We start from the raw sequence: 21315 nt of genomic DNA, 5'->3' as shown, positions 1-21315 counted from the left end.
TGTGTTCCAGTGGGAACTGAGCTCCCTGCAGCCCCCGAACACGTGCATACACAGGGAACACACCCACATCTTATCCCACTAACACTACTTAAAAAGGGCTCTCACAGTTCAAGGGCAGTTTGTGTAGACTGGGCAATTTGCTTTGAGACTAGGAGGTTTACCTTCTTCAAATCTTCCCGAAGCATCTTCAGCATACCTTCCAGCTGGTCCACTTTAGAAGCCAGGGTGGGAGAGGAATCTTTACTGCTGGGAACAAGAAACAAAAGACCATGTTTGCAGGAGTCTCCATGGCTGGGTTTGTGTGTGTGTTTTTTTAATTTGAGGAGGCTGTATTGGTAAAATGGTTTTCAATGTCAAATTACTCAGTATGGTGACCCAATGTGAGTTTTTACTTTACAAAAGGAAATTGTAATCTTAACAAAAGGTAAAACAAGCTTCAACTACAGCCAGTCAGTAGCTTCCTTTGTTAAAGATGCTGCATCCTCACAACAAAAGAATAAAGGACAATAGTGAAAATGATCTCTGTCAGCACAAGAGGTACTTTCCAGCAGACACAATTGTCAAACAGTAAAATGATTGCTCAGACAGGCTTTGGAATCTTAGTGGGCTTTAAAAGAGAAGAGCTACTCCTCTGTGGGGGGGGGGGGAGGGGAGAGGGTTGTGGCTGGTGTGGGGTCTGCCCAGCTAGAGTAGGTCTCTGGTTCCCAAGAAAATAATCTGAGCCATGTGTGTAGTTGCAGCTAAGTTATTGTATCTATATCTTAAACATTAGTCTAAATATCTTAAAATATTTAAAAAAAACAAGACTACATGTTTCAAAAGCTTGTCAGTCTAAGCTTGATGTCTTAAATTCTGTGCTATTACGATAAGCAAACAATTTTCTTCTCATTTTTTCACATTTAGGTGCTAATCCTTCCATGCTAGTGCAGTACCAAAGGAAGTGTGAGCAGGGATGGCAGGCCAGCCGGCTGGCAGGCAGATGGCGCAGCTGGGCTCGCCCCACCCCCGGGGCCCCGCAGCGCAGCCCAGCCCGTGGCTTAGGGCCTCTGACAGCTTTTCTTCCCACACTCTCCTCTACCTGAATTCAAGTTTCCCGAGTGAGTTCTAGCCAAGTCTTTTTTTTTTTTTCTTCTTTGATTTATTATTTAACTAGTTCAAATTAGGAAAAAACATTGTTAGAGCCAGAACCCAGATTCATTTTTATTTATTTATTTTTAATTCAGGATATTATGGGGGTACAAACATTTTGGTTACACATAATGTGTTTGCCTAGCCTAAGCCAGGGCTACAAGCGTGTCCGTCCCCCATACAGTGTGTTCCACTTCCATTAGCTGTGGGCTTGCCCCCCGACCCCCCACCTGACCGGCACCCCAAGAGTATTACTACCATGTGAACACATTAGTGTTGATCAGTTCGTACCAATCTGATGGTGAGTACATCTGGTGCTTGTTTTTCCATCCTTGTGATACCTCACTTGGAAGGATGGGGTCAAACTCCATCAGGAAAATATAACAGGTGCTAGATCACCATTGTTTTTTGTAGTTGAGCAGTATTTCAGGGTGTACACATACCACATTTTATTAATCCATTCATGTATTGATGGACACTTGGGTTGTTTCCACATCTTTGCAATTGTGAATTGTGCTGCTGTGAACATTTGAGTGCAGATGTCTTTATTATAGAATGTCTTTTTTCCTTTGGATAGATGCCTAGTAGTGGGATTGCTAGATCAAATGGTATTTCTATTTTAGCTCTTTGAGGTATCCCCAAATTACTTTCAAGAGGGGTTGTACTAATTTGCAGTCCCACCAGCAGTTTGAGTGTTCCTATCTCTCCACATCCATGCCAGCATTTGTTGTTTTGGGACTTTCTGATAGAGGCCATTCTGACTGTAGTTAGGTGATATCTCATTGTAGTTTTGATTTGCATTTCCCTAATAATTAGAGATGTTGAGCAATTTTTTTTATGTTTGTTGGCCATTCATCTGTCTTCTTTTGAAAAGTTTCTGTTCATGTCGTTTGCCCATTTATTGATGGGGTTGATTTTTTTTCTTTTTTTTTTTTTTTTTGTTGAGACAGAGTCTCACTTTGTTGCCCAGGCTAGAGTGAGTGCCGTGGCATCAGCTTAGCTCACAGCAACCTCAGACTCCTCGGCTTAAGCGATCCTACTGCCTCAGCCTCCCGAGTAGCTGGGACTACAGGCATGCGCCACTATGCCCGGCTAATTTTTTTCTATATAGATTTTTAGTTGTCCATATAATGTCTTTCTATTTTTAGTAGAGACGGGGTCTCGCTCTTGCTCAGGCTGGTCTCGAACTCCTGACCTCGAGCAATCCACCCGCCTCGGCCTCCCAGAGTGCTAGGATTACAGGTGTGAGCCACCGCGCCCGGCCTGATTTTTTTTCTTATTGATTTTCTTAAGTTCTATATAGATTCTTGTTATAGCCCTTTATCAGATGTGTGGAAACCAAATATTTTCTCCCATTCTGTAGGTGGTCTATTCGCTCTAATGATAGTTTTTCCTTGGCTGTGCAGAAGCTTTTTAATTTGATCAGGTCCCATTTGTTTATTTTTGTTGCTGCTGTGATTGCTTTGGGGGTCGTCTTCATAAATTCTTGACCTAGGCCGATGTCTAAAGGAGTGTTCCCAACATTTTCTTCCAGAATTCTTAAGGTTTCACGCTTTAGGTTTAAATCTGTTATCCACCGTGAGTTGATTTTTGTGAGAGATGAGAGGTGGGGATCCAGTTTCAATCTTCTGCATGTGGATATCCAGTTTTCCTAGCACCACTTATTGAATAGAGATTCTTTTTCCCAATGTATACTTTTGTTTGCTGTGTTGAAGACTAGTATCTGGGATCTCTGTCCTATTCCAAAGATCTGTATCTACGTTTTTGTGCCAGTACCATGCTGTTTTGGTTATGAGAGCCTTGTGGTAAAGTTGGAAGTCTGGCAGACTGATGCCTCCCAAAGATTGCTTTGGCTAAATGAGGTCTTCTCTGATTCCAGATGAAATGCAGAATTATTTCTAAATCTGTAAAGAATGACGGTGGAATTTTGATAGGGATTGCATTAAATCTGTAGATCACTTTAGGTAGAATGGACGTTTTAACAATATTGATTCTATCAATCCCTGAGCATGGTAGGCACTTCCATCTGTTTAGATCTTCTACAATTTTTCTCAGTGTTTCATAGTTCTCTCTATATGTTTCTTACCTCCTTTGTTAAATATATTCCTAAATATTTAATTTTCTTTGATACTATTGTGAAAGGTGTTGCGTCTTTGATTTGATTTTTGGCTTGACTGTCATTGGCGTATACGAATGCCATTGATTTGTGTGCATTAATTTTGTATCTTGAGACTTTACTGAATTCATTTATCAATTCTAGGAGTCTCTTGGTTGAATCCTTGGGATTTTCTAGATATAACAGCATATCATCATCAAAGAGTGAGAGTTTGACCTCTTCTCTGCCCCTATTCAGACACCCTTAATTCTCCTCTCTTGTCTGATTGCTCTGGGACTTCCAGCTCTACGGTGAGTAGAAGTTCTAGCCAAGTCTTGCAGCCTCAGAGTCATACAACAGAGAAGTCTTCCATTGGGAAAACATGCAGCTGCCTCTTCCCAAAGGCCAAAGGGAAGAAGTGACCCTGAATTTTTTGGATCATGGAATACAAGGTGTTATTTATTTTAAAAATCAAAGTTAAGTTAGAATTTCTGACCTAAAATGAACTACACTGATGTCTTCTGCTAATTCTAAGTCTATGATGGGCCCCAAAGGGGGAATGCACAGTGGTGTGGAGTGTAAGAAGGCTGCAGGCAAATGGAATGGTAATGACCTCTAAACCCCTAAGACAGGGCAGCCAATTAATGAATTTTAAAAAGGAAGAAGTCATCTGCCATCCACAACTGCACAGTCAGGCACGACAAGCTGGTCAGAGTTTGGATGGGTTGAAGGCCAAAGATGAGGTGAACGGGGCAGTGCTAGACAGACTCAGCCAGGCGGGGCACGGAGACCAGCGGTGTCCTTCACAAAGCCCTGCAGGCTGTCAGTGCTGAAGCAACTCTCAGTAGCCGATCTTGATGTCTAAAGGTGCTTCAAAATGCATTCTGTGTCTGCAAGTGCACTGGTGATGTTTAAAGATGAATCTAACACCATTTGCACTTGTTCAGTCCACACTGAACACAGAAAAGAGCCCAGTCATCGCCCTTATGTCTCGATTCTGTAAGAACCCTTTCTCAGGAAACCAGTCTTGGCTCACTCAGACTTCTCTGTTAGAGGCCCCATCCTAAGAAGGCACATTTTGGGTTCTACTCTGACTCTATAGATTTTTTTTTTTTTTAAAGTTCTCAGCAGCCAAACTGTGGTTCTCCTTACACCAGCAGGAGTGTGGCATGGATCTGTTACATCATTAACAAACCATCATCCATCACTCTTGCACCTTGGCAGCTGGGAGCACTTCCTTGCAGACGTGTTCAGAGGAGTCCTCCAGCACAAGCCCTACAGTGTATCTGTGCAATCTACAGCAACCTCGCCTGTCCTGTTATCGTCTATTTCTGACCAAGTTTTATAGATATACCTGGATTCTTAATCATCCTTAGAGGTTTTAAGGGAAGACTTTTCAAATTAATGAAATTATTCTGCATCAAGCAGTGCTTACTGAATGTCCCGTGGCTGACTACTGGGATGCTTTATATGGGAATACCACACACAAATTCAACAACTTCACTATTTTGAAACTAAGGGGAAAATAGAAATACTGGTGTCTGCATGGTTACACAGACGTCATAAAGTCCATGCTCTTAACTACCCTGGTTGATCCAGTTTTCTAACATACAGACCTGAAGCAACACCTCGGGAGCTGCCTAGGCCTTGGACTAAACAGTACAGGACCCGGGATATCTAGTGCAATGATTTCTCTTACCTGACCTAATAAGCCCCAAGGGCACATGTACTATAGCATTAAATAATAATGAATATTCATAATTACAACCTAATAAGCCATCAAGAACACTTTAATTATGTTTACAGTGTTTCGTGACAAAGCATTCTAACTAAAATGTGAAGTGTCTGGCACTGCAGTGATGAGCTTCACTCAGCTAATCCATGTGGTTTCCCACTCCTTTTCCCCACGTCTGCTGTCTCTGGCAGGGGTGACACATGGTGCAGAGGGTGCCCTCGCCACAGATAAGGTGACCAACCTGCTGTACGACTTCATCTGGGCCAGAGCCTGGTCCTCAAGCTGATCACCGCTGGATGCAGCACTCAAGGGGCGATGGTTTTCATCACTAGCAGCAAAAAATGAGGCTCTCTGGACTAGAAGGGGGATAAGAAACCGTTCAGTATTTTGGAATCCCATCCCCAGGCTGTATCTATCAAAGTCAGCAAACGGTCTACACTGACAGTCAAGTGTAATCAAGGCACGGTGATGAGCTGGAAATCTAAGAGGACTGTAACATTGTGATTTCCCTTCATAAAAGCTGTGAATCAACTTCTAGTCCCCCCTTTCTCTTGCTTATCAAAGCAACATTCTATAAACTCTTTCCTTAGAAATAGGTCTTGTGCCAAATTTCCAGACCAAGGCTCGGCAATGATAGCAATGCATTAAAGATAACTGTTATTATGCTTCATAAAACTTCTTGAATGATGTTTTCTGTGAGATGCCTGGCAACTCCAGTGGCCTTTAACCTAAGTCCATGCCACCTGTGTTTGAAAATACACCACCTTAAAATTTAAGCAAAGGAAACAAAATCAAATTAAAAAAAAAAATCTCCCATTAAAAAAACTAAACTTCCACGGTCATCCAGCTGCTGGATTCTGTGGCCTATCTAGTAAATTTCCCCCCAAAACTGGAACTTGACTGAACAGCAACTTTCAGTTCTCCCAATAAAGAGTGATAAAAACAATCACCTGTAATCCTAACTTTATAAAGAGCATTTAAGCACCAAAAATGTTAGAATGATCTTAGAAAAAAGTCTTTACTCAGAAAACGACAGCTGAAAACCTATGACAACACACATGGCATTTCATTTCTATTTCAGCAGATCAGATCAGCACCAGTCTGAGGACCTGCATTTAAGACGACCAGCCCAGCTAGTGGGTTGGCGAAGGAATCACGCAGTCAGAAAACATCCTAGTACCGTGCAAGGAGAGCTGAGCGGGAAGGGCAAGGAGAGCACCCAGCACTGTCAGAACTGGGGCTCTGCCGAGCAGGACCAGCGCCCTGACGGATCCGACTGTGTGTTCAGCAACACTGTCTTAACAACGTGATGAAAGACCCTGGCTGCATACATGATCTTTTCAGTCCAGCGACAGCTGGGATTCCTCTACCCTCTGCCCTTCCCACAATATGGAGGAGGTGAGGCATTCATGTCATGAATTCCTATGGAGAGGAAACACCAGGCTGCATCTGATTCAACGAAACATGCGCCTCAGTGTCCAGCCTAGGATCTGGCCCCTCCTGCGTCCTCGATAACTGTTAGCTGGTTTCTGAAATGCTGGTGTGTGCAGAGCAGCACAGAGGCCAGAGGCTGGATCACACACACCGGTGCACTTCAGGGAGACCCTGCAGGATCCGGGGCCACTGCGGATCTTCAGCGGACTCACCCTCATAGGCTTTGGCAGCATCTACCAAGTTGGACCAATCCAGATCCGCAGCAGTGTCAGGCAGGGGCATGAGGCCGGGGTCAGGCATGGGCTGCCTTCGGGTCTCCTGGACGTCGGTGAGGGAACTGTCCGAGGCCGAGAACTCGCCTGTAGGAAGAGACGAGGGATAAGATACTTCTCATGCCCACAGCAGAACCACTGAAAAACTTACCCATTTCCTATTATCACAACAGATTTGTAAGCTATTTGCCGCTGTAATCAACGTCCAGTCTAGCAGGCCATTAGTCAGCGTTCTAAAGCTGACTTGAAATAGGAATTGGCTTCCTCCAGTCCGTCTTCGTGGTTTTATAACCTTCCATCATCTCCCTCCCAGTGGTGAGTCACGGTTTCCCCGGAGGCAACATGTCTGCTTTTGTGGAAGCCGTGTGTCCACAGTGGGCCCAGGGCAGCTCTAGCCTCCAGCTTAACCTCAAGAGTCAAGGGATTCAGGTGGGGAAAAGAGGCCTAATTCAACAGAGCGCTACATTCTGGAGCCAGGTCAGGGATGTTTATTCCTATCAGAGGAGATACCAGGGCTGGCTTTTATGTGGCCTGGGAGCCAGATGTGACCTCCGCCCCGTGGACTCCCTGTATCCCTGGGACTGGTGAGGGGCAGACGCATGGCGGGGTGGCCGAGTGCATACTGTTGGGTGAGAGGTAAATCAGGTGAGGTGAGTGAGCTAGGTTACTCATATGGAGTTAATGCAGGAAAGTGACTTTAAGGGCAGTATTGGTGGTGCTCTCCTGCCCAAGGACACGGGGGTCATCACACAAGTGACTCTTTGGATCAGTTTTGGGTTGCAGCAGTCTAACTTCCCAAGCTCTTTCTAAGGGACAATTTGTGGGATACATACGTTACACCATTGCAGCAACTCGCTGACATCCTAACAACTAGCCTTTGCTTAACCCCGGGGGTGGGAGGAATGGGCATGATAAGCCACTCTGTGCTGCTGAGGGCTTGCTGCCACTGCTCAAGTTCGTGAAAGTGGACAACAGAGAGGGCAGGCTAGTGGGAGCCAGGGAAGACATAGCTCATGAAATGCAAGCACCCTCCATCGGCAGAAGCTGGGTGGAAACAGGCAGAGCGAGCAATTCCATGAGAAGGACCATCCTCAGAAAGTGCCTGTTAACATTGAAATCCATGCAAAAGCAAAACTCTCGGTTAAAATCTCTAAGTGATTCTAGAAATACCTGTTTATAAGGAGTTAAAAAGTTTCATCTATTATGACAGCCTGGTAGGCCAGAGTATATTAAGTGCTTGTTTTCCCTTTCAAATTATGTCAAGAACTGCTCTGAAGTGCAGCTGCTAGTTATTAATGTGCTTAAAATTAGCAAAATTATGAGTAAATGGAAGTCAACAAATACTGCAAGACATAAAATGTTCAGTTCTATTTAAACTTGTTCCCACCAAGGGTAAGTAGGAGGAACAGATAATTCTGTGTGTCACTCACAACCCTTCTGCCCTTTTAACTCTGGGCCCCAAATTTCCATGTGGGGAAGAAAAAAAGTCACCCTTCCCTATCTTCAGTGGAAGTCGCCAAACAAGGCATGGATTGCACGAGTTAGGACATGAAGTCACTGCAGCTGCTGCCTGATTTCAGGAGAGGAGGAGGAGGTGACGGGAGAGGGCTGCTCGTTCCTTCCCTTCCTCTCCACAGTGCCCAGGGGGCCACACAGGGCCTTAACCCCAGGCCTTCTCGGCTGGACAGTGACTCTATGTGACAGGCACATTTCCAGGCTGCTCTCTAGGAATGTAAACCTCTAGCAGGCAGCGGAGACTTCACAAGGGGGTGACTTTTATCGCTGCAAAGGTGAGATTAAAAGTGCAGGGAAATGAGAGAAGTGTGCAAAGTAGGCAGAAACTTGTAGCGGCAATGGAATTCAGGGGGGAGTGGCCCCGATGTAGGGCAAGAAGGGGAGAAAGAGGTTAGTGACACTGGGTCACTTCCAGGAAATTTTTTCTAGAGTCTGATGGTAACAGGTGGTCATTTCATGTGTCAACTTTGGTTCAGTGGGGGCGACTTCCTAGGGCAAAGAGAAACCAGGTTTAAGCTGCAGGTGGATGGGGGAGGGAGCAGGTAAAGCTGGCGTGACCCTTGCTTGACATTTGCCAGGGCCAGGAGGGGGAAGGGGACTGTGCTGCCAAGCAGGACAGGACGGGCATAGGGAGCTTGGTGTGGGCTGAGCTCAAAAATAAGGCAGGGCAAGCAGGAGACTGCAAAAAAACATTGCTCCAGAGAAGCAGCAGAAGGAAAAGGAACGTGGGCATGAAGGGATGCACGAGATAGAAACACTGCAGCAGAATTTGCAGGAGAAAAAGACCAGAGTCCCAGAACATGGCCCTTAGTAAATATGGTATCTAATTGGGTCACAGAGCAAACACGGCATCTGTGAACCAAGGGCAAGAACCTGGAGGAGCCCCCACTATCAATGTGCATTTTCCTTAAGTCATACTTGCTTGCTCAATGAATGAATGAGTCAACAAATGCGTGGCTGACACCACAGGCAACGTCCTTACAGCCTGGGAGAGACAGAGAATGGCAAGCTGGGTTCTGATGGTGGCTGCAGGAAGCAGTGGCTACAACCCTCTAAGGAATAACTAGTGTTAGCCAAATTTGCTCCATCCCAACAGTAGCTGGGATGGTTGATAAGAATAGCAATTCCCAGACTACTCTTTGGAAATTCCAATTCCGCGGGTCTCAGGTAAGGTCTGGGAATCTGGATTTTTAACAAGCATCCAAGGTAACTCTTGTGGTCTGGGGGTCACCGGGGTGTGTGTCGGGGGGTTGTTAACCAGGGAGGGGTTGGTGAGCAGAGAGGATCGGAGCACAGAAGCAGGACTTCCGCTAGTGACCATTCCCTGAGCACACGACTGACAGCCCTGTCTGGGGACACAGGCCGTCCCCAACAGGGCTGTGCAGTTCCAAGTGTACTTACCATGCAACGACTTCATTCCCAGGGTGTAAGAAGGCCTCCGCAATGGCAGAGACTTGGGGAGAGAAGGGTACGTGCTACTGAAGAGGACATCGTTGGGCAGGGCTTGGTCCAGAAGCGAAGCTCTTGAGGTGAAAAAGTGCTCCCTCTGGCCACTGTAGATGCTCTCGTCTGACAGCGTCCTGTGCAAGGCCCGCCGTGAGGTGGGGGTGCTGGGGAAGGGAGTCTGGGGAGAGGACAGCGCATGGAACTGAAAAACAGTGTGGAGACAAGAGCAAGTCAGTTTTCTGGTTCAGACCCCTGAGACCTAGGGTGGGCGGGGGAGGGTGGGGTAGCCAACTCCCTGCTCCAGATGCGCCCCCTTGAATCCTGGAGCCCCCAGCAAGGAACCTTCAGGCCCACCGTCTATTTCTACACCCGCAGGGAGCTGAAACAGGCGTGCCCCGTCGTTACTGCCCCTAGTCCAGCACGCTGCCCATCAATGCTCCATACTCAGATATGCCATTAAGTGGATTTACCAACATCATGCTGTGGTTAAGAATAGCCTTTAGGGTCAGACACATGTCAGTTCTATTTGAATCCTGCATCTCCAACCAAATCAGAGTGTCTCTGAGCCTAATTCCTCGTCTGTAGAAAGAGGTACAACACCTCTCAGAGTTCTCACAAGGGCTGAGATGCTGGATTGACCACGGGCGTGTGTCAGCGGCATGACAAAATAACGTCACGGCCCGGGGGTCATCCACAGAAGCCTGTCAAGTCATAACGTGTTTGCTGGGCAACAAGAGCGTTTGATCCTCAAAATATATTAACTCGGATAACAGGTGGCTCTTGATAAACAGCAACTACTAAGTTATATCCACTGAAGCTTTTGAGGTACATGTATTTCATGAGTTTTGGGGAGAATCTGAAGGTGCATCTCTACTCATGAAATAAGAATAGAGAAGTCAGCTTTACAAATGACAAATATTTATATGCTTATGCATAAATGACAAGTAGTTCCAGACAGATGTATCTCTTGTTGCTGGCTTTTGCCTTTGTGACCAAATTTGATTTTACTTGAGATTTTTCTGCACGTAGCAAGCTTCTGAGAAGCCCTTTCATTGGGAAACGACAGACACGTTAACAATATTTAAATGTCCGGCAACCTGAAAGCCACCAGAGTATCTGCCCTTTAACAATAAAGAACTGAGGCCACGTTCACTGTGACAGGGAGAACAGGTGAAGGGGTGAGGAGGAGGGCTGAGTCACCGCTGGCAGACAGCCACCGTGGGACTTTCTGTGGCACTCGGAAGGGGCAGAGAGAATGATGTAACAGCAACTCCATTTGGCAGGCTCATTACAGACCCAGAAAGGCAGAGTCGGCACCTCAGGGCCATTCATGTGCTCTGGGTCTAGCTGCTTCTGTCCAACAAGCCAAGGGTTAATCAAGTCCAAGCTACCTCCAATGTGATATGCACAGCTGCTGCACCAGAAGGAAAAAATTATTAGCCAAACACATTGTAAATAAGCCCAAGGTGTAACCAATTGGGTGAAAGTTGTGTTTACTTTTAAAAATTCATGAAGAGTTAAATCCAAGGTATGTACATATGTGCTTGTCTAGAAAGCTAAGCTGCTGTGATACTTTTCAAGGGAAAACCTGGTGTGGAAGTGACACTCTCCTTTCTCATTTTGCGGAAAAGAGTAAGCATTAGGTTAAACAGCTTGCTAAGGATAATTAAAAAAACAAACAAACAATAAACCAGGTAATATCTCCTCTATCTGCAAAGTTCTAGGACTATCACATAAGCCTCCTGCCTACCAGGCCATCTCTGTGTTCAAAAACTGCTAACTAAATCTTTTTTAGCACCTCTGGTTTTAGCAAAGGGATTTCTTTCCCTGATGGTTTTACAGGTGAGATGTTCTCCACCAATTCTAGTTTCAGCCTCTTTGGGAAATATTAATATACTTAAAGGCAGTAAACAGCTACCATGAAGAGATTTTTCCAGCATGTGCTTTATTAAAGACAACAACTTCCTCTACTAAAGGAGGCAGGGGAGGAAGATGCTCTCTGCCCATTAAAAGGTAGCAGGACCTGGTCTTGTCCCAAAGCACGGGGGTGGCCCCTCACCCGTCCCTCATCAACTCCAGTCTTAAAGGTGTGCAAGCCTGCCCGCTTCCTGAGAGCACCCCATGCCTGCCGGGCAGGTGCCGCCAGCCCCTGGGAAACAATCGCAGAGGGGTGGGATGGCAGACCAGACCTGAAAGGGATTTCAGGGAACACCCGGGAAGGAGGGTGGCTCTAAACCTGCTCCAAGGAGTGCCAGGGGTCCTTACCGCACCACCGCTGGGGGAGCAGTTCAGGGGGACCCAGACCCAGCAGCCCACGCCACCCTAGCCCTCCCACCAGAGAAATGCTGCTTTCTCAGTTCTACACATTGGGCTTCCCTGTGGGATTTTATTTTTTAAAAAAAGGGGGTCCCTGAGCTTTAAAACCATTTGGTCACCACTGATCTACTCTGGTCCTCTATTTCACAGCCCGGAGAGGTGGCATCTTGTTTCATGTCAGTCTCCTGTTCTTGTACCCCTTCCAGTGCTCCTGGCTATCAATGACACGTGTCACCTGTACTCACAAGAAGCACTTCCTGAACACTGGAACCATATGGCCTCTTCCCATGTTCTTCACCTGAGAGCCCTGGGTGGAAAGTAGGACTAATGGTTTGTGCTGCTGTCTGTTCACTTGCCAGATTGTATGCTGCCCTTGGGGAAAACAAGGTCATTACTGCTCTGCCATTGTTCTTGAGGCAGGAGCTCCACGGCAGCTGCCTGGAGTCCTGTCGCCACCACCTCCAGCCTGCCCATCAGAGCCCTGCCACGTCCTGCAGCAGACAGCTTGCCCTGCTGGCAAATGAGCCTGAGTGACCCTGCTATTTAATATTGACCATAGCTTAATGGCAGCACTGGCTATCCAAGAAAGCCACTGTGGTGTGTGGGTAGACTCCTAGTTTGATGGCCCAAAGCTGGCCAGGCCTAGTACCCTAGAGCCAGATGCAGTGGCTTGGAGCCATGAGTCAGAAGTGGCCCGGAAGAGCTCTTGAGGGCACGCTGGCCTTCCTGACATAGCAAAGCCATGGCCACTCAGACGATGACCCTCAGAAGACACATGGAGCTATGCAGCAGAACCATCTGTCACCAAACCAGCTAGTTCAAGGAGGATGAAACTGGAGAGAGAGCAGCCTACTCCCAGTCCCTGCTTCCAGCCTTCTCAACGCGATCGTTTAGCTAGCGGAAGCACTTTCTTTGCAGAGGGTCTCACCGTAATACATTCACAACAGAAAGAAAGTGCACCTAGTTTCAAACAGGAATGCTAAAGTAATTCATTTTGGAAATAAAAGCCAAGACCTGGAATAAGGGCAAAACAGACATTTGCCTTCAGTTATTTCCACTGCATGAGTAAATCAAAAGACTGAAAGCTCCGAGCATGCCCCTTGCCAAAAATGTTAAAGTAGAAATTGGTGGAAAGATTTCCTTTCAGGGCAGGTTTTATTTTCCTCTAACCTCCAAGGAAAAATCTGAAATAATTTTTATTTTGAAACTGGTACTTAGAAATTTTAATATACCTCTTTGGTATATTTTGATGGATAAAGAAAGAAGTTTCCAGCACTATCTTTTGCAAGGTTGCTAAGGAAACCACTTGTGCCCTGGATGATGAGTCAGAACCATTAAGTGTGGGCTTATGAAACAGAACTTACAGAAATTGAGAATGGCTACATCTAGAAAATGATTTATTAACATAAGAAATCATGTCAGTAAATCATTTTATTTCTCAGCAAAACTCGAGAGCGGTCCCTGGGCTACATTTGATTCCTGCAAATGTTGGTTTTTCAGTGTAGGAGGCATTTCCCACCTATCTGGGGGAAACGCACACACCAGGATGGTGTCGGGAGAGCGTGGAGGCGACACCACCGCACAGCTGCTCCGCCCGGCACGCCCCCTGCCCTCTGATCACAGTCTGAAGATGGGAAGCAGTTAAGGAAATACGCTGGCTTCCATTTTCAATCAATTCTCCAAGTTCTTCTGATATTAAAGCTTTCTAGTCACTTCAAACAGACTACATATCATCCAACTGAGCGCTTAGAGAACAGAAAACTTCAAAGTCTGCTGCCACGACCTTCCGGGGGTGCACTCCCTTCTCCTGGGGCTACTCAGTATGCCTCAGACAGAAATACCTTATACTCGGGCGACGTGCCTTCAGGCCCAGCTCACTAAACACCCGCTTGGTCCCCGGGGGCCTGAGACTGCACACGTTGGAGGGCAAGGAAGCTTCCCAGCTCCTCCAGGCTGGGGAGGGCAGAGCGAACCTTTCCGTGTGGTCACACAAAGGTCAGGCCACGGCTACGCACATATAAATGCTGAACAAGCACTCAGGACGGGGGGCAGAGGGAGACTGGGTTTTAGAGAAGGCATTTATAGTCTGGAATTCTGAGAGAGACCCAGAGAAGGCTTTATGAAAGACAGAGAACCTGGGAAGTTCTGAAGGGGCGTGTGTAGACTGAGTTTGCTGGACCGAATTTGTTTGTTTCCGGGGTGGGTGGCGGGGGCCGGGTAGTTGATGAGAATGAACAGCCATCAGAGCAGGTCGGCCCTCTGAGTGAAGGGCAGGGAGGGTAGCCAGCTGGGGTCAGGGAACACAGGCCGGGCCAGAACGCAGAGCACTGCGGGCAGGAAGTGAGCTGGGGGCATTTGTGAGAAGGGTGGGACCCTCGGGACAGGAGACAGGGAAGCCCTTGTGGATAACTGTCTAGCTGACAGGGCGCCACAGTGCCTGCAGAGTCGCGAGAGGCAATGGCATGAAGGTGAGGCGCACTCTAAGTGGGACACACAGGAGGAAGAAACAGTTGTGGGGTAGGGACAGGCGAAGAGAAGCTAGGACTGAAGAGATGGGGTGGCAGGGACTGAGACCGCAAGACACTGGGTTCTACTTATCGGGAAAGTTGGATGATGGCAGCCAGTGCTTTCTGGAAGGTGCGACCACAGCAAACAGCCCCTCACACCTGCCTTCTAATGGCTCTCTACCCCAAGCTCTGCCCTGTACCTTAAAATTCTTCTGTGATTCTGGAGTTGGGCTTTCAAGGTCGATCAGTTTCTTTAGATCCTCCTCAATGGTGGACTTGGAGGTCGGCTTGGGGGAGGCCCGCAGGTCCCTGGTGGAGGCACGCAGCCTGGTGTGGGCTATTTCGTTGCCGTCGCTCTGGTGACGCCTTCAAAGAAAGGGGAGAGATGGTAGAAACCAGTCAGCAAGGTTGACTCAAGGGCACGATGGGCTCTCACAGACGTAGGTCAATGGAGACATATCAAAGGACAGAAAAAAGGAATTACTTCCGTTTAATAATACATCAGAATCTACTCAGACAAATGCTTGTTAAGGAAACAAAGCCAATTTGGAACACAAAATAAAACCTCATGAATAAAATCACTCTTTTATAGAAAACTATTAGTTCTCCTAAGCCAAAATTAGCAATAGACTTACGAAAAGACACAGGGTAAGAATCCCAAATGCAACCTTTGCACAAACAGAAACAAAATAATTGAAATGGATCATTTAATTCTTTGCTGTATTCCCTTGTCAAAGTTTTATTTTCAGGGGTACTTACTCACTTCCTAATATCCCCTCTGGTGCCTCCTGGCCCACTTTAGAAGAATTACATGCAAAGGCTGTGATTAATATCAAATGGATTAGTGTGGTCTTAGCACCAGAGGGTCAATTATTCTGAAGTGTGTCCTTCAAACACACTCTTTTCTAGGAGATCTTAAGATTCTCAAATCCAAATGTTTTGCAGTACATCTTATTTAAGGAATGAGGCAGAGAAATAATTTAAGAAAATTTTACTTAGGGGAAAAAAAAAAAAAATCTCCTCCCCACCCCTTAGCCTGGCTTCCTCCGCTGTAAGAAACCGCCCCAACCTTTTCTGTTCTCTGTCATGTTAAAAGCAAGCCACCAAGCAAGAGAAGCGAGAGAGCTCTTACTTTCTTGTGTCCATAAATCCCACGGAGTTTATGGTTCCTTCTGGCTTTTTCCATCCAATTAGGTACTTGCTAGTAGCGCCCTGGCGAGGGTAGAAAGTCCTAGGACCGGAGGAGGAAGAGGAGGAGGAGAAGGACGGCGCGAGCTGTGACGAGGTGGCAGGGTGAAGCTCCTCTTTAGGTGAACTTCGGGCACTGGTGAAAACCACTGGGCTGGCAGAGTGTCGTGAGCTCATGGTACTGGGGAGAAGCAGGACAAAGAGAGAATGACCCCTGTGTGCATGGTGCATCTCAGGGTCACGACGTCCGCTGTAAAAGTGTTGTCCAGGGTACGGGTGACAGCCGGTTAAACAACAATGGATTTTTCATAAACTATTAATGGGTATGGATGGCTGGCCTTCCTTGTTTTCTCACTATAATTTAAATGTCTGTTCTCAAGTGACAGATGGTCACTAGGGCTTAGTGGGCACTTTAAATTAAAAAGTAAGAATAGTTAAGATCATCGGGGACACTTTCAAACACTGGCACCACTGACGTTTGTCACAGGGAAGTCTAGAAGCAGTAAGAGATAGGAGAAAGAGCAGTAAAAGGTCTAGCAGTCTCAATGGCTGTCTGTCTTGCCTTCCTCAGAACTAGGGGTCACGGTGACACTCTCCAGGGCCAAGCCGAGGAGGGGAGAGGAGCCCGAATCAGGGACACAGCGCCCCAGACTCCCGTCCAAGGCCAAATGGGCACAGTGAGTTCTCCCTCCCCACGGCATCTGGCATTAATATTGGCTCTAAAAAGCTGCTCATCATTGCATTTCAAATGTTGTTAAAGATTACAAAACTAAAGCCTAAGGGACTTAAAAAAGTCTAAAATGCAGGAGTTTCAAAAGCAGTACAGAACTGAAAAAGGCAGAATTTGCAAAACTGAGGATGAGAGTTTCAGTTGACTCCAAAGGTGGAGGGCCTTGAACTGTATGTAGGATTTCCATACTTCCTGCCCAGTGGTCTCACGGGAGCTAAGCTCACGCTGTCCGAGTCCTGCTGAGTTCTCCAGCTTGGGATGAGACCAAAGACAGCTGACTCTCACTACGCTGCACTTTCATTCATCAAACACCAGTGGTCCTGACCGAATAAAGTATTGACTTTGGTTAATAATAAGGCATCACTCTATGACAAATATACCACAGTGATGTAAGATGATGACAACAGGAGAAACTGGGTGAGGGATATATGGGAACTCTCTACACTATCTTTGTAACTTTTCTATAAATCTGAAACTATTCTAATATTAAAAAGTCCTGAGATAATATGTATCAGTGAAAATGAATCTTGACAACCCCACCTCAAACTTTCCACAAAAATGAATTCCCAGCCGGATTGTACATTTAAATGTAGATCTAAAAATCCTGGCTGAGTGCGGTGGTTCACGCCTGCAATCCTAACACTCTGGGAGGCCCAGGTGGGAGGATCATTTGAGCTCAGGAGTTCAAGACCAGCCTGAGCAAGAGTGAGATCCCATCTTTACAAAAAAATAGAAAAGTTAGCTGGACGTGGTGGTGCACACCTGTAGTTCCAGCCACTCTGGAGGCTGAGGCAGGAGAATCACTTGAGCCCAGGAGTTTGAGGTTGCTGTGAGCTATCATGATGCCATTGCACTCCAGTCTGGGCGATAGTACAAAACCCAGTCTTAAAAAAAAAAAAAAAAAAATCCTGGACTATAACATGGAAGAACACCTTTATGATAGAGGCAGAGGATAGTTTAATGGGATCCAAAGGAAAGAATTGAACCCCATTAAAATTAAGAACTTCTATTCATCAAAAGACAGAGTAGGAGAATATATGCAAAATATATATCCAACAATAGGCCCCAATCCAGAATATATAACTGACTCCTAAAAATCAACAAGACAGACAACCCAAAAGGAAAATGGGCAAAGATCTGAAAAGGTATTTCACAAAAGAGGATAGCTAAGAGACCAATAAACATTGGTGCTCAACATCATCAGATACCAGGAAAATGAAAATGAAAACCACAATGAGGGTCCCTTACACCCCCACCAGAATGGCTAAATTAGAAAGACTTATGGTATCAAGTGCCAGAAAGGATGTGAAGTGACCAGAACTCTCATACACTGCTGTTGACAGTGCCACTTGTTACAACCACTTTGGAAAACTAGTTCAGAGGCTCCAGTAAAGTGGAACATATGTCTATACTATGACACTCCATTCCTAGAAACTCAAAAGAAATGCATACATATGTGTACCAAAGGACACGTACAAGAATTCTTAATATGCCAAACTGGAAACAATCCAAATGCTCAACAGTAGAGAGGATACGTGGGATGTGGTCTGTTGTCACAACGTAAACATAACACAGCGATGGAAACAAACTGACGCTACCTGCAACACATGGAGAAATCTCACCAACGTAATGTTGACACCAGACACAACATAATACATACGGTAAGACTCCATTTCTGGGAAGTCCAAAACTAGGCAAAATAAGTCTATGATTTTAGGATTCAGGATTGCATTCACCTTGGTGAGGTGTGCGAGCTGGGGAGGTAATGGGGGCAGGGAGTGGTGTTGGGATGGCCGTAGTGTTCTGGTTTTTGATCTGGGTAATGATTCACCTGGGTGTGAAAATTTATCTGGATGTACACATGACCTGCACCTTTTTGTGTATGTATGTTATCTGCCGATAAAAACACACCTACAAAGAAAGCAAAAGTAAATGGCCAGAAGGAAGGCTCTGTCAACAGGGTGGGGCAGGATACTGGTGGGGGAAGAATGAGACACAGAGCTATGGTGACCTGGAGGGTTTTCCATACTATCTGGGCCAAATATAAACATCTACTTAATTTCTATAACTAAGAGGGAGGAACTAGGCTCAAACCGTGCAAAAACTATAATAATAATAAAATGACTATTCTCATTCCAATCCCCCTAACAATCTTTTCCCCCAAATATTTTTCCAGCTAGAGAGTGAAGGAAAAAAAAAAAAAAACCTCACAAAACCTCAAAGGGTGACATAAATTTAAAAGCAATGCAAACTTACCTCTTAATAATAAACATATATACATTTGCTTCTAAAATTAAGAAAAGGGAATGCAAAATTCTTCCATAAGTGCAGGACATTAAATCAGTAAGAACAAAATAATATTAGCTCCCTGTTATGCAAAGGAGACTAAAAGGAGAAAGGTCCACCAAAAGAAAGAAGGAAGCCAGGAAAGACCCCTACAGAGGCAGGCGAGCTCATAAAGACAGCAGAGACCCAGATTAACAGCAACGCACATTCACTGGGAACATCCACGGAAGGACACTTCTGCAATGTCAGAGTGCGGCGGCCTTCAGCATAGTTTAAAACAATATGGTGGGCTTGTGGCCATTTGTTAGTCACTTAGGGCCAAGATCTAATCTTTGGTTTGCAGATTCTTTTTCACCTGACTATATCTCCATCATATACACTTACAACACAGACGTGGCGATGTCTCAAGCCTCAACCCTGGTTAGTGTCTGAAGCAGATTCCAACAAAACGAAAACCAATGAATTAGGGTCCAATTTACACCATCTCCCATCTGGGGTAATCATGTGCTTGCTTAAACTGCCTTGATGAGTAGCCACAAGTGAGTGCAGGTGTGTTTGAATGACTAGTGCTGGTTAGACTTCAGCATGCTAAAATACAGATTGTTGGGCCCCCTCCCTAACTGCCCCCCCAAGATTCTGATTCAGCACGTGAGATGGGGGTGGGGGGGGCATGAGAATTTGCACTTTTAACACCTTACCAGAGGATACTGTGGTCTGTGACCCATACTTTGAACACCACTGTACCAGAGGTACATTTGAATTGCCACATTTAACATTTATCAGCATCACGTATCTTGACATGATTAACACTGGTATTCAAAACTCTGGAGCCTTCAAAGACTAAATGTTTGGTCAAAATAGAAATAGCCATGAGAATAGAAAGTAAATTGCATAGCCCATTAATTTGCAAATAATTCCTCTATGTTGTGCAAAATAACCATGCTGGTTTGAGCCATATTGTACAAGAGGGAAAGTTAAAGAAAACACTGAGAGACGTCAAAGGAGAGAGCAATGATATACCGTATATACTGTTTGGGGAACCTCTTTCCTTTCTCTATGAATTTAATCCCTACCATTATTTACCTCATAAGCATTCAATAAATTGTACTAGATTAAAAACCCTCTGAAGGCAGGGATTTTTTTTTTTTCTTCTGTGTATCTAACAAAGCCAGGAACACAACAGACTCCCACTAAAACATCTGTTGAGCAAACTATTTCTCCTTAGCATTTGTCACTGTGTAGCATGCTATATATTTAATTTCTTTGTCTTGTTTATCGTCTGCCTCACGTTTAAATGTAAGCTCCATGAGGGCTGAGATTTTTTGTCTTTGTTCATTATTAAATCCCCTATGCCTAGAATAGTCCCTGGCAACTACAGACACTCAATATTTGATGAAGGAAATTGTCAAATAAAGATAAATTAGCTATCCATTTTAAATGGAAGGCAGAGTTATACATGATGATAGTGTATTTTACTCATACTGTGTTTAAAACTAGATGATGCTTTATTTTACTGCAAGAAATAACAAAATCTACAAATGATGTTTCTGTTTACAAGTGTATTCTTAAAAGGGTAATTGCTTAAATAAGACCATTGACCCTGATTATTGGTTTTATCTGTGAACAAGATGGGCTGCTACTAGCTCCCAGGTGTGAAATGCCAACATACTTCTGCTCATTAATGGTTATAATCAAGACAGTCCTACTTAACAATTGATTAGCTTTAGGAACAAAGGTACAAGCAAAAACAAATTAGCAATTCACTGGTATGTCTTCCTTCTTTAACGTCTAGAACTCACAGTATGAAGTAAGGTCAGCACTTCAGTACACTTTGCTTTCAGTTCAGTGGGCATATGACCATCCCCTGAGCTCTTCTAAACCATGTTTTCTGGTGTCCTAATCCTGGATGTTTTCATTTAATAGAGCTGGGGTGATGCCTTGGAGATCTGGCAAAACTTCCCCCTAGTGTGCACACAAATTGAGACCTACTGCTGAAACCCAGTTGAATTTTTCATACTGTTACCATTTGGTTAAGATCCAGTTTCATATTGTCCAGATCAAGAAAGTGAAGCTGTGTTTCTCAAGCTGCTGTGGCCACCTGCAGGTGTGGATATAAATGGAGAGTCCTGCGCTCCCATCAGTTCTTCTGGAGCCCCAGAAATCTGTATTTTAACAAACTTCCACAGGCTTCTCATGCTTTCTAGAGTTTAAGAGCCACTGTGTAGCCCCTCAACTCCCCCCACTCTACAATGGGTCTGACTCTGGGCCCAGCTGTGGGTGGGGCTCCTTGAAGCTACCAACCCACTGGCCTGGGCCCACCTCGAGGGTTGTGCACCCACACACTTCACCTAAGAATCTCTGTGGGTTTAATTACAACACAACTAACACGAAGTCAGCTTCACACTTTTTAAGGGGCACTGTGTGGCTGGCCTGTCTCCCTAACCTGGAGATTTCATGTTAATTCACTAGGCTGCAATTGCATTTTAGCCAAGGAGAGTTAAATCTCTTCATAGGAATTGTGTAACAAGAAAATAAACCAATGATATGCAACAAAAAGAAAAGAGCAGTAGGTACATTAGGAAGTGACAACTGCAATATCTGTTACTTCCCTCATTGTATAAGAAGTGAGTTTAACCGTGAATATGGCCAAACTGGAACTGCTA

The 21315-nt window shown here is 45.3% G+C and overlaps 1 protein-coding gene across 2 annotated transcripts in view; it reads right to left on the bottom strand.

Annotated features, from left to right (window-relative positions):
* Positions 1-21315, bottom strand: part of SIPA1L1 (signal induced proliferation associated 1 like 1) — a 355295-nt gene that overhangs the window by 2719 nt on the left and 331261 nt on the right. The window contains exons 20-25 of one of the 2 annotated variants that reach the window (XM_069488451.1): positions 15581-15817; positions 14649-14814; positions 9581-9827; positions 6605-6751; positions 5200-5314; positions 162-246 (exon numbers count right to left, since the gene is read on the bottom strand). In XM_069488451.1, the coding sequence (XP_069344552.1) occupies positions 162-246; positions 5200-5314; positions 6605-6751; positions 9581-9827; positions 14649-14814; positions 15581-15817 (997 nt within the window). The remainder of the gene's footprint in view (positions 1-161; positions 247-5199; positions 5315-6604; positions 6752-9580; positions 9828-14648; positions 14815-15580; positions 15818-21315) is intronic. The other variant, XM_069488458.1, reaches the window with a different exon arrangement.

The sequence above is a fragment of the Eulemur rufifrons genome, chromosome 2 (genome assembly GCF_041146395.1).
Source record: "Eulemur rufifrons isolate Redbay chromosome 2, OSU_ERuf_1, whole genome shotgun sequence".
NCBI lineage: Eukaryota > Metazoa > Chordata > Mammalia > Primates > Lemuridae > Eulemur > Eulemur rufifrons.
Note: the sequence above shows the minus strand (reverse complement) of the source record. Positions and strands in the feature narration are given on the sequence as shown.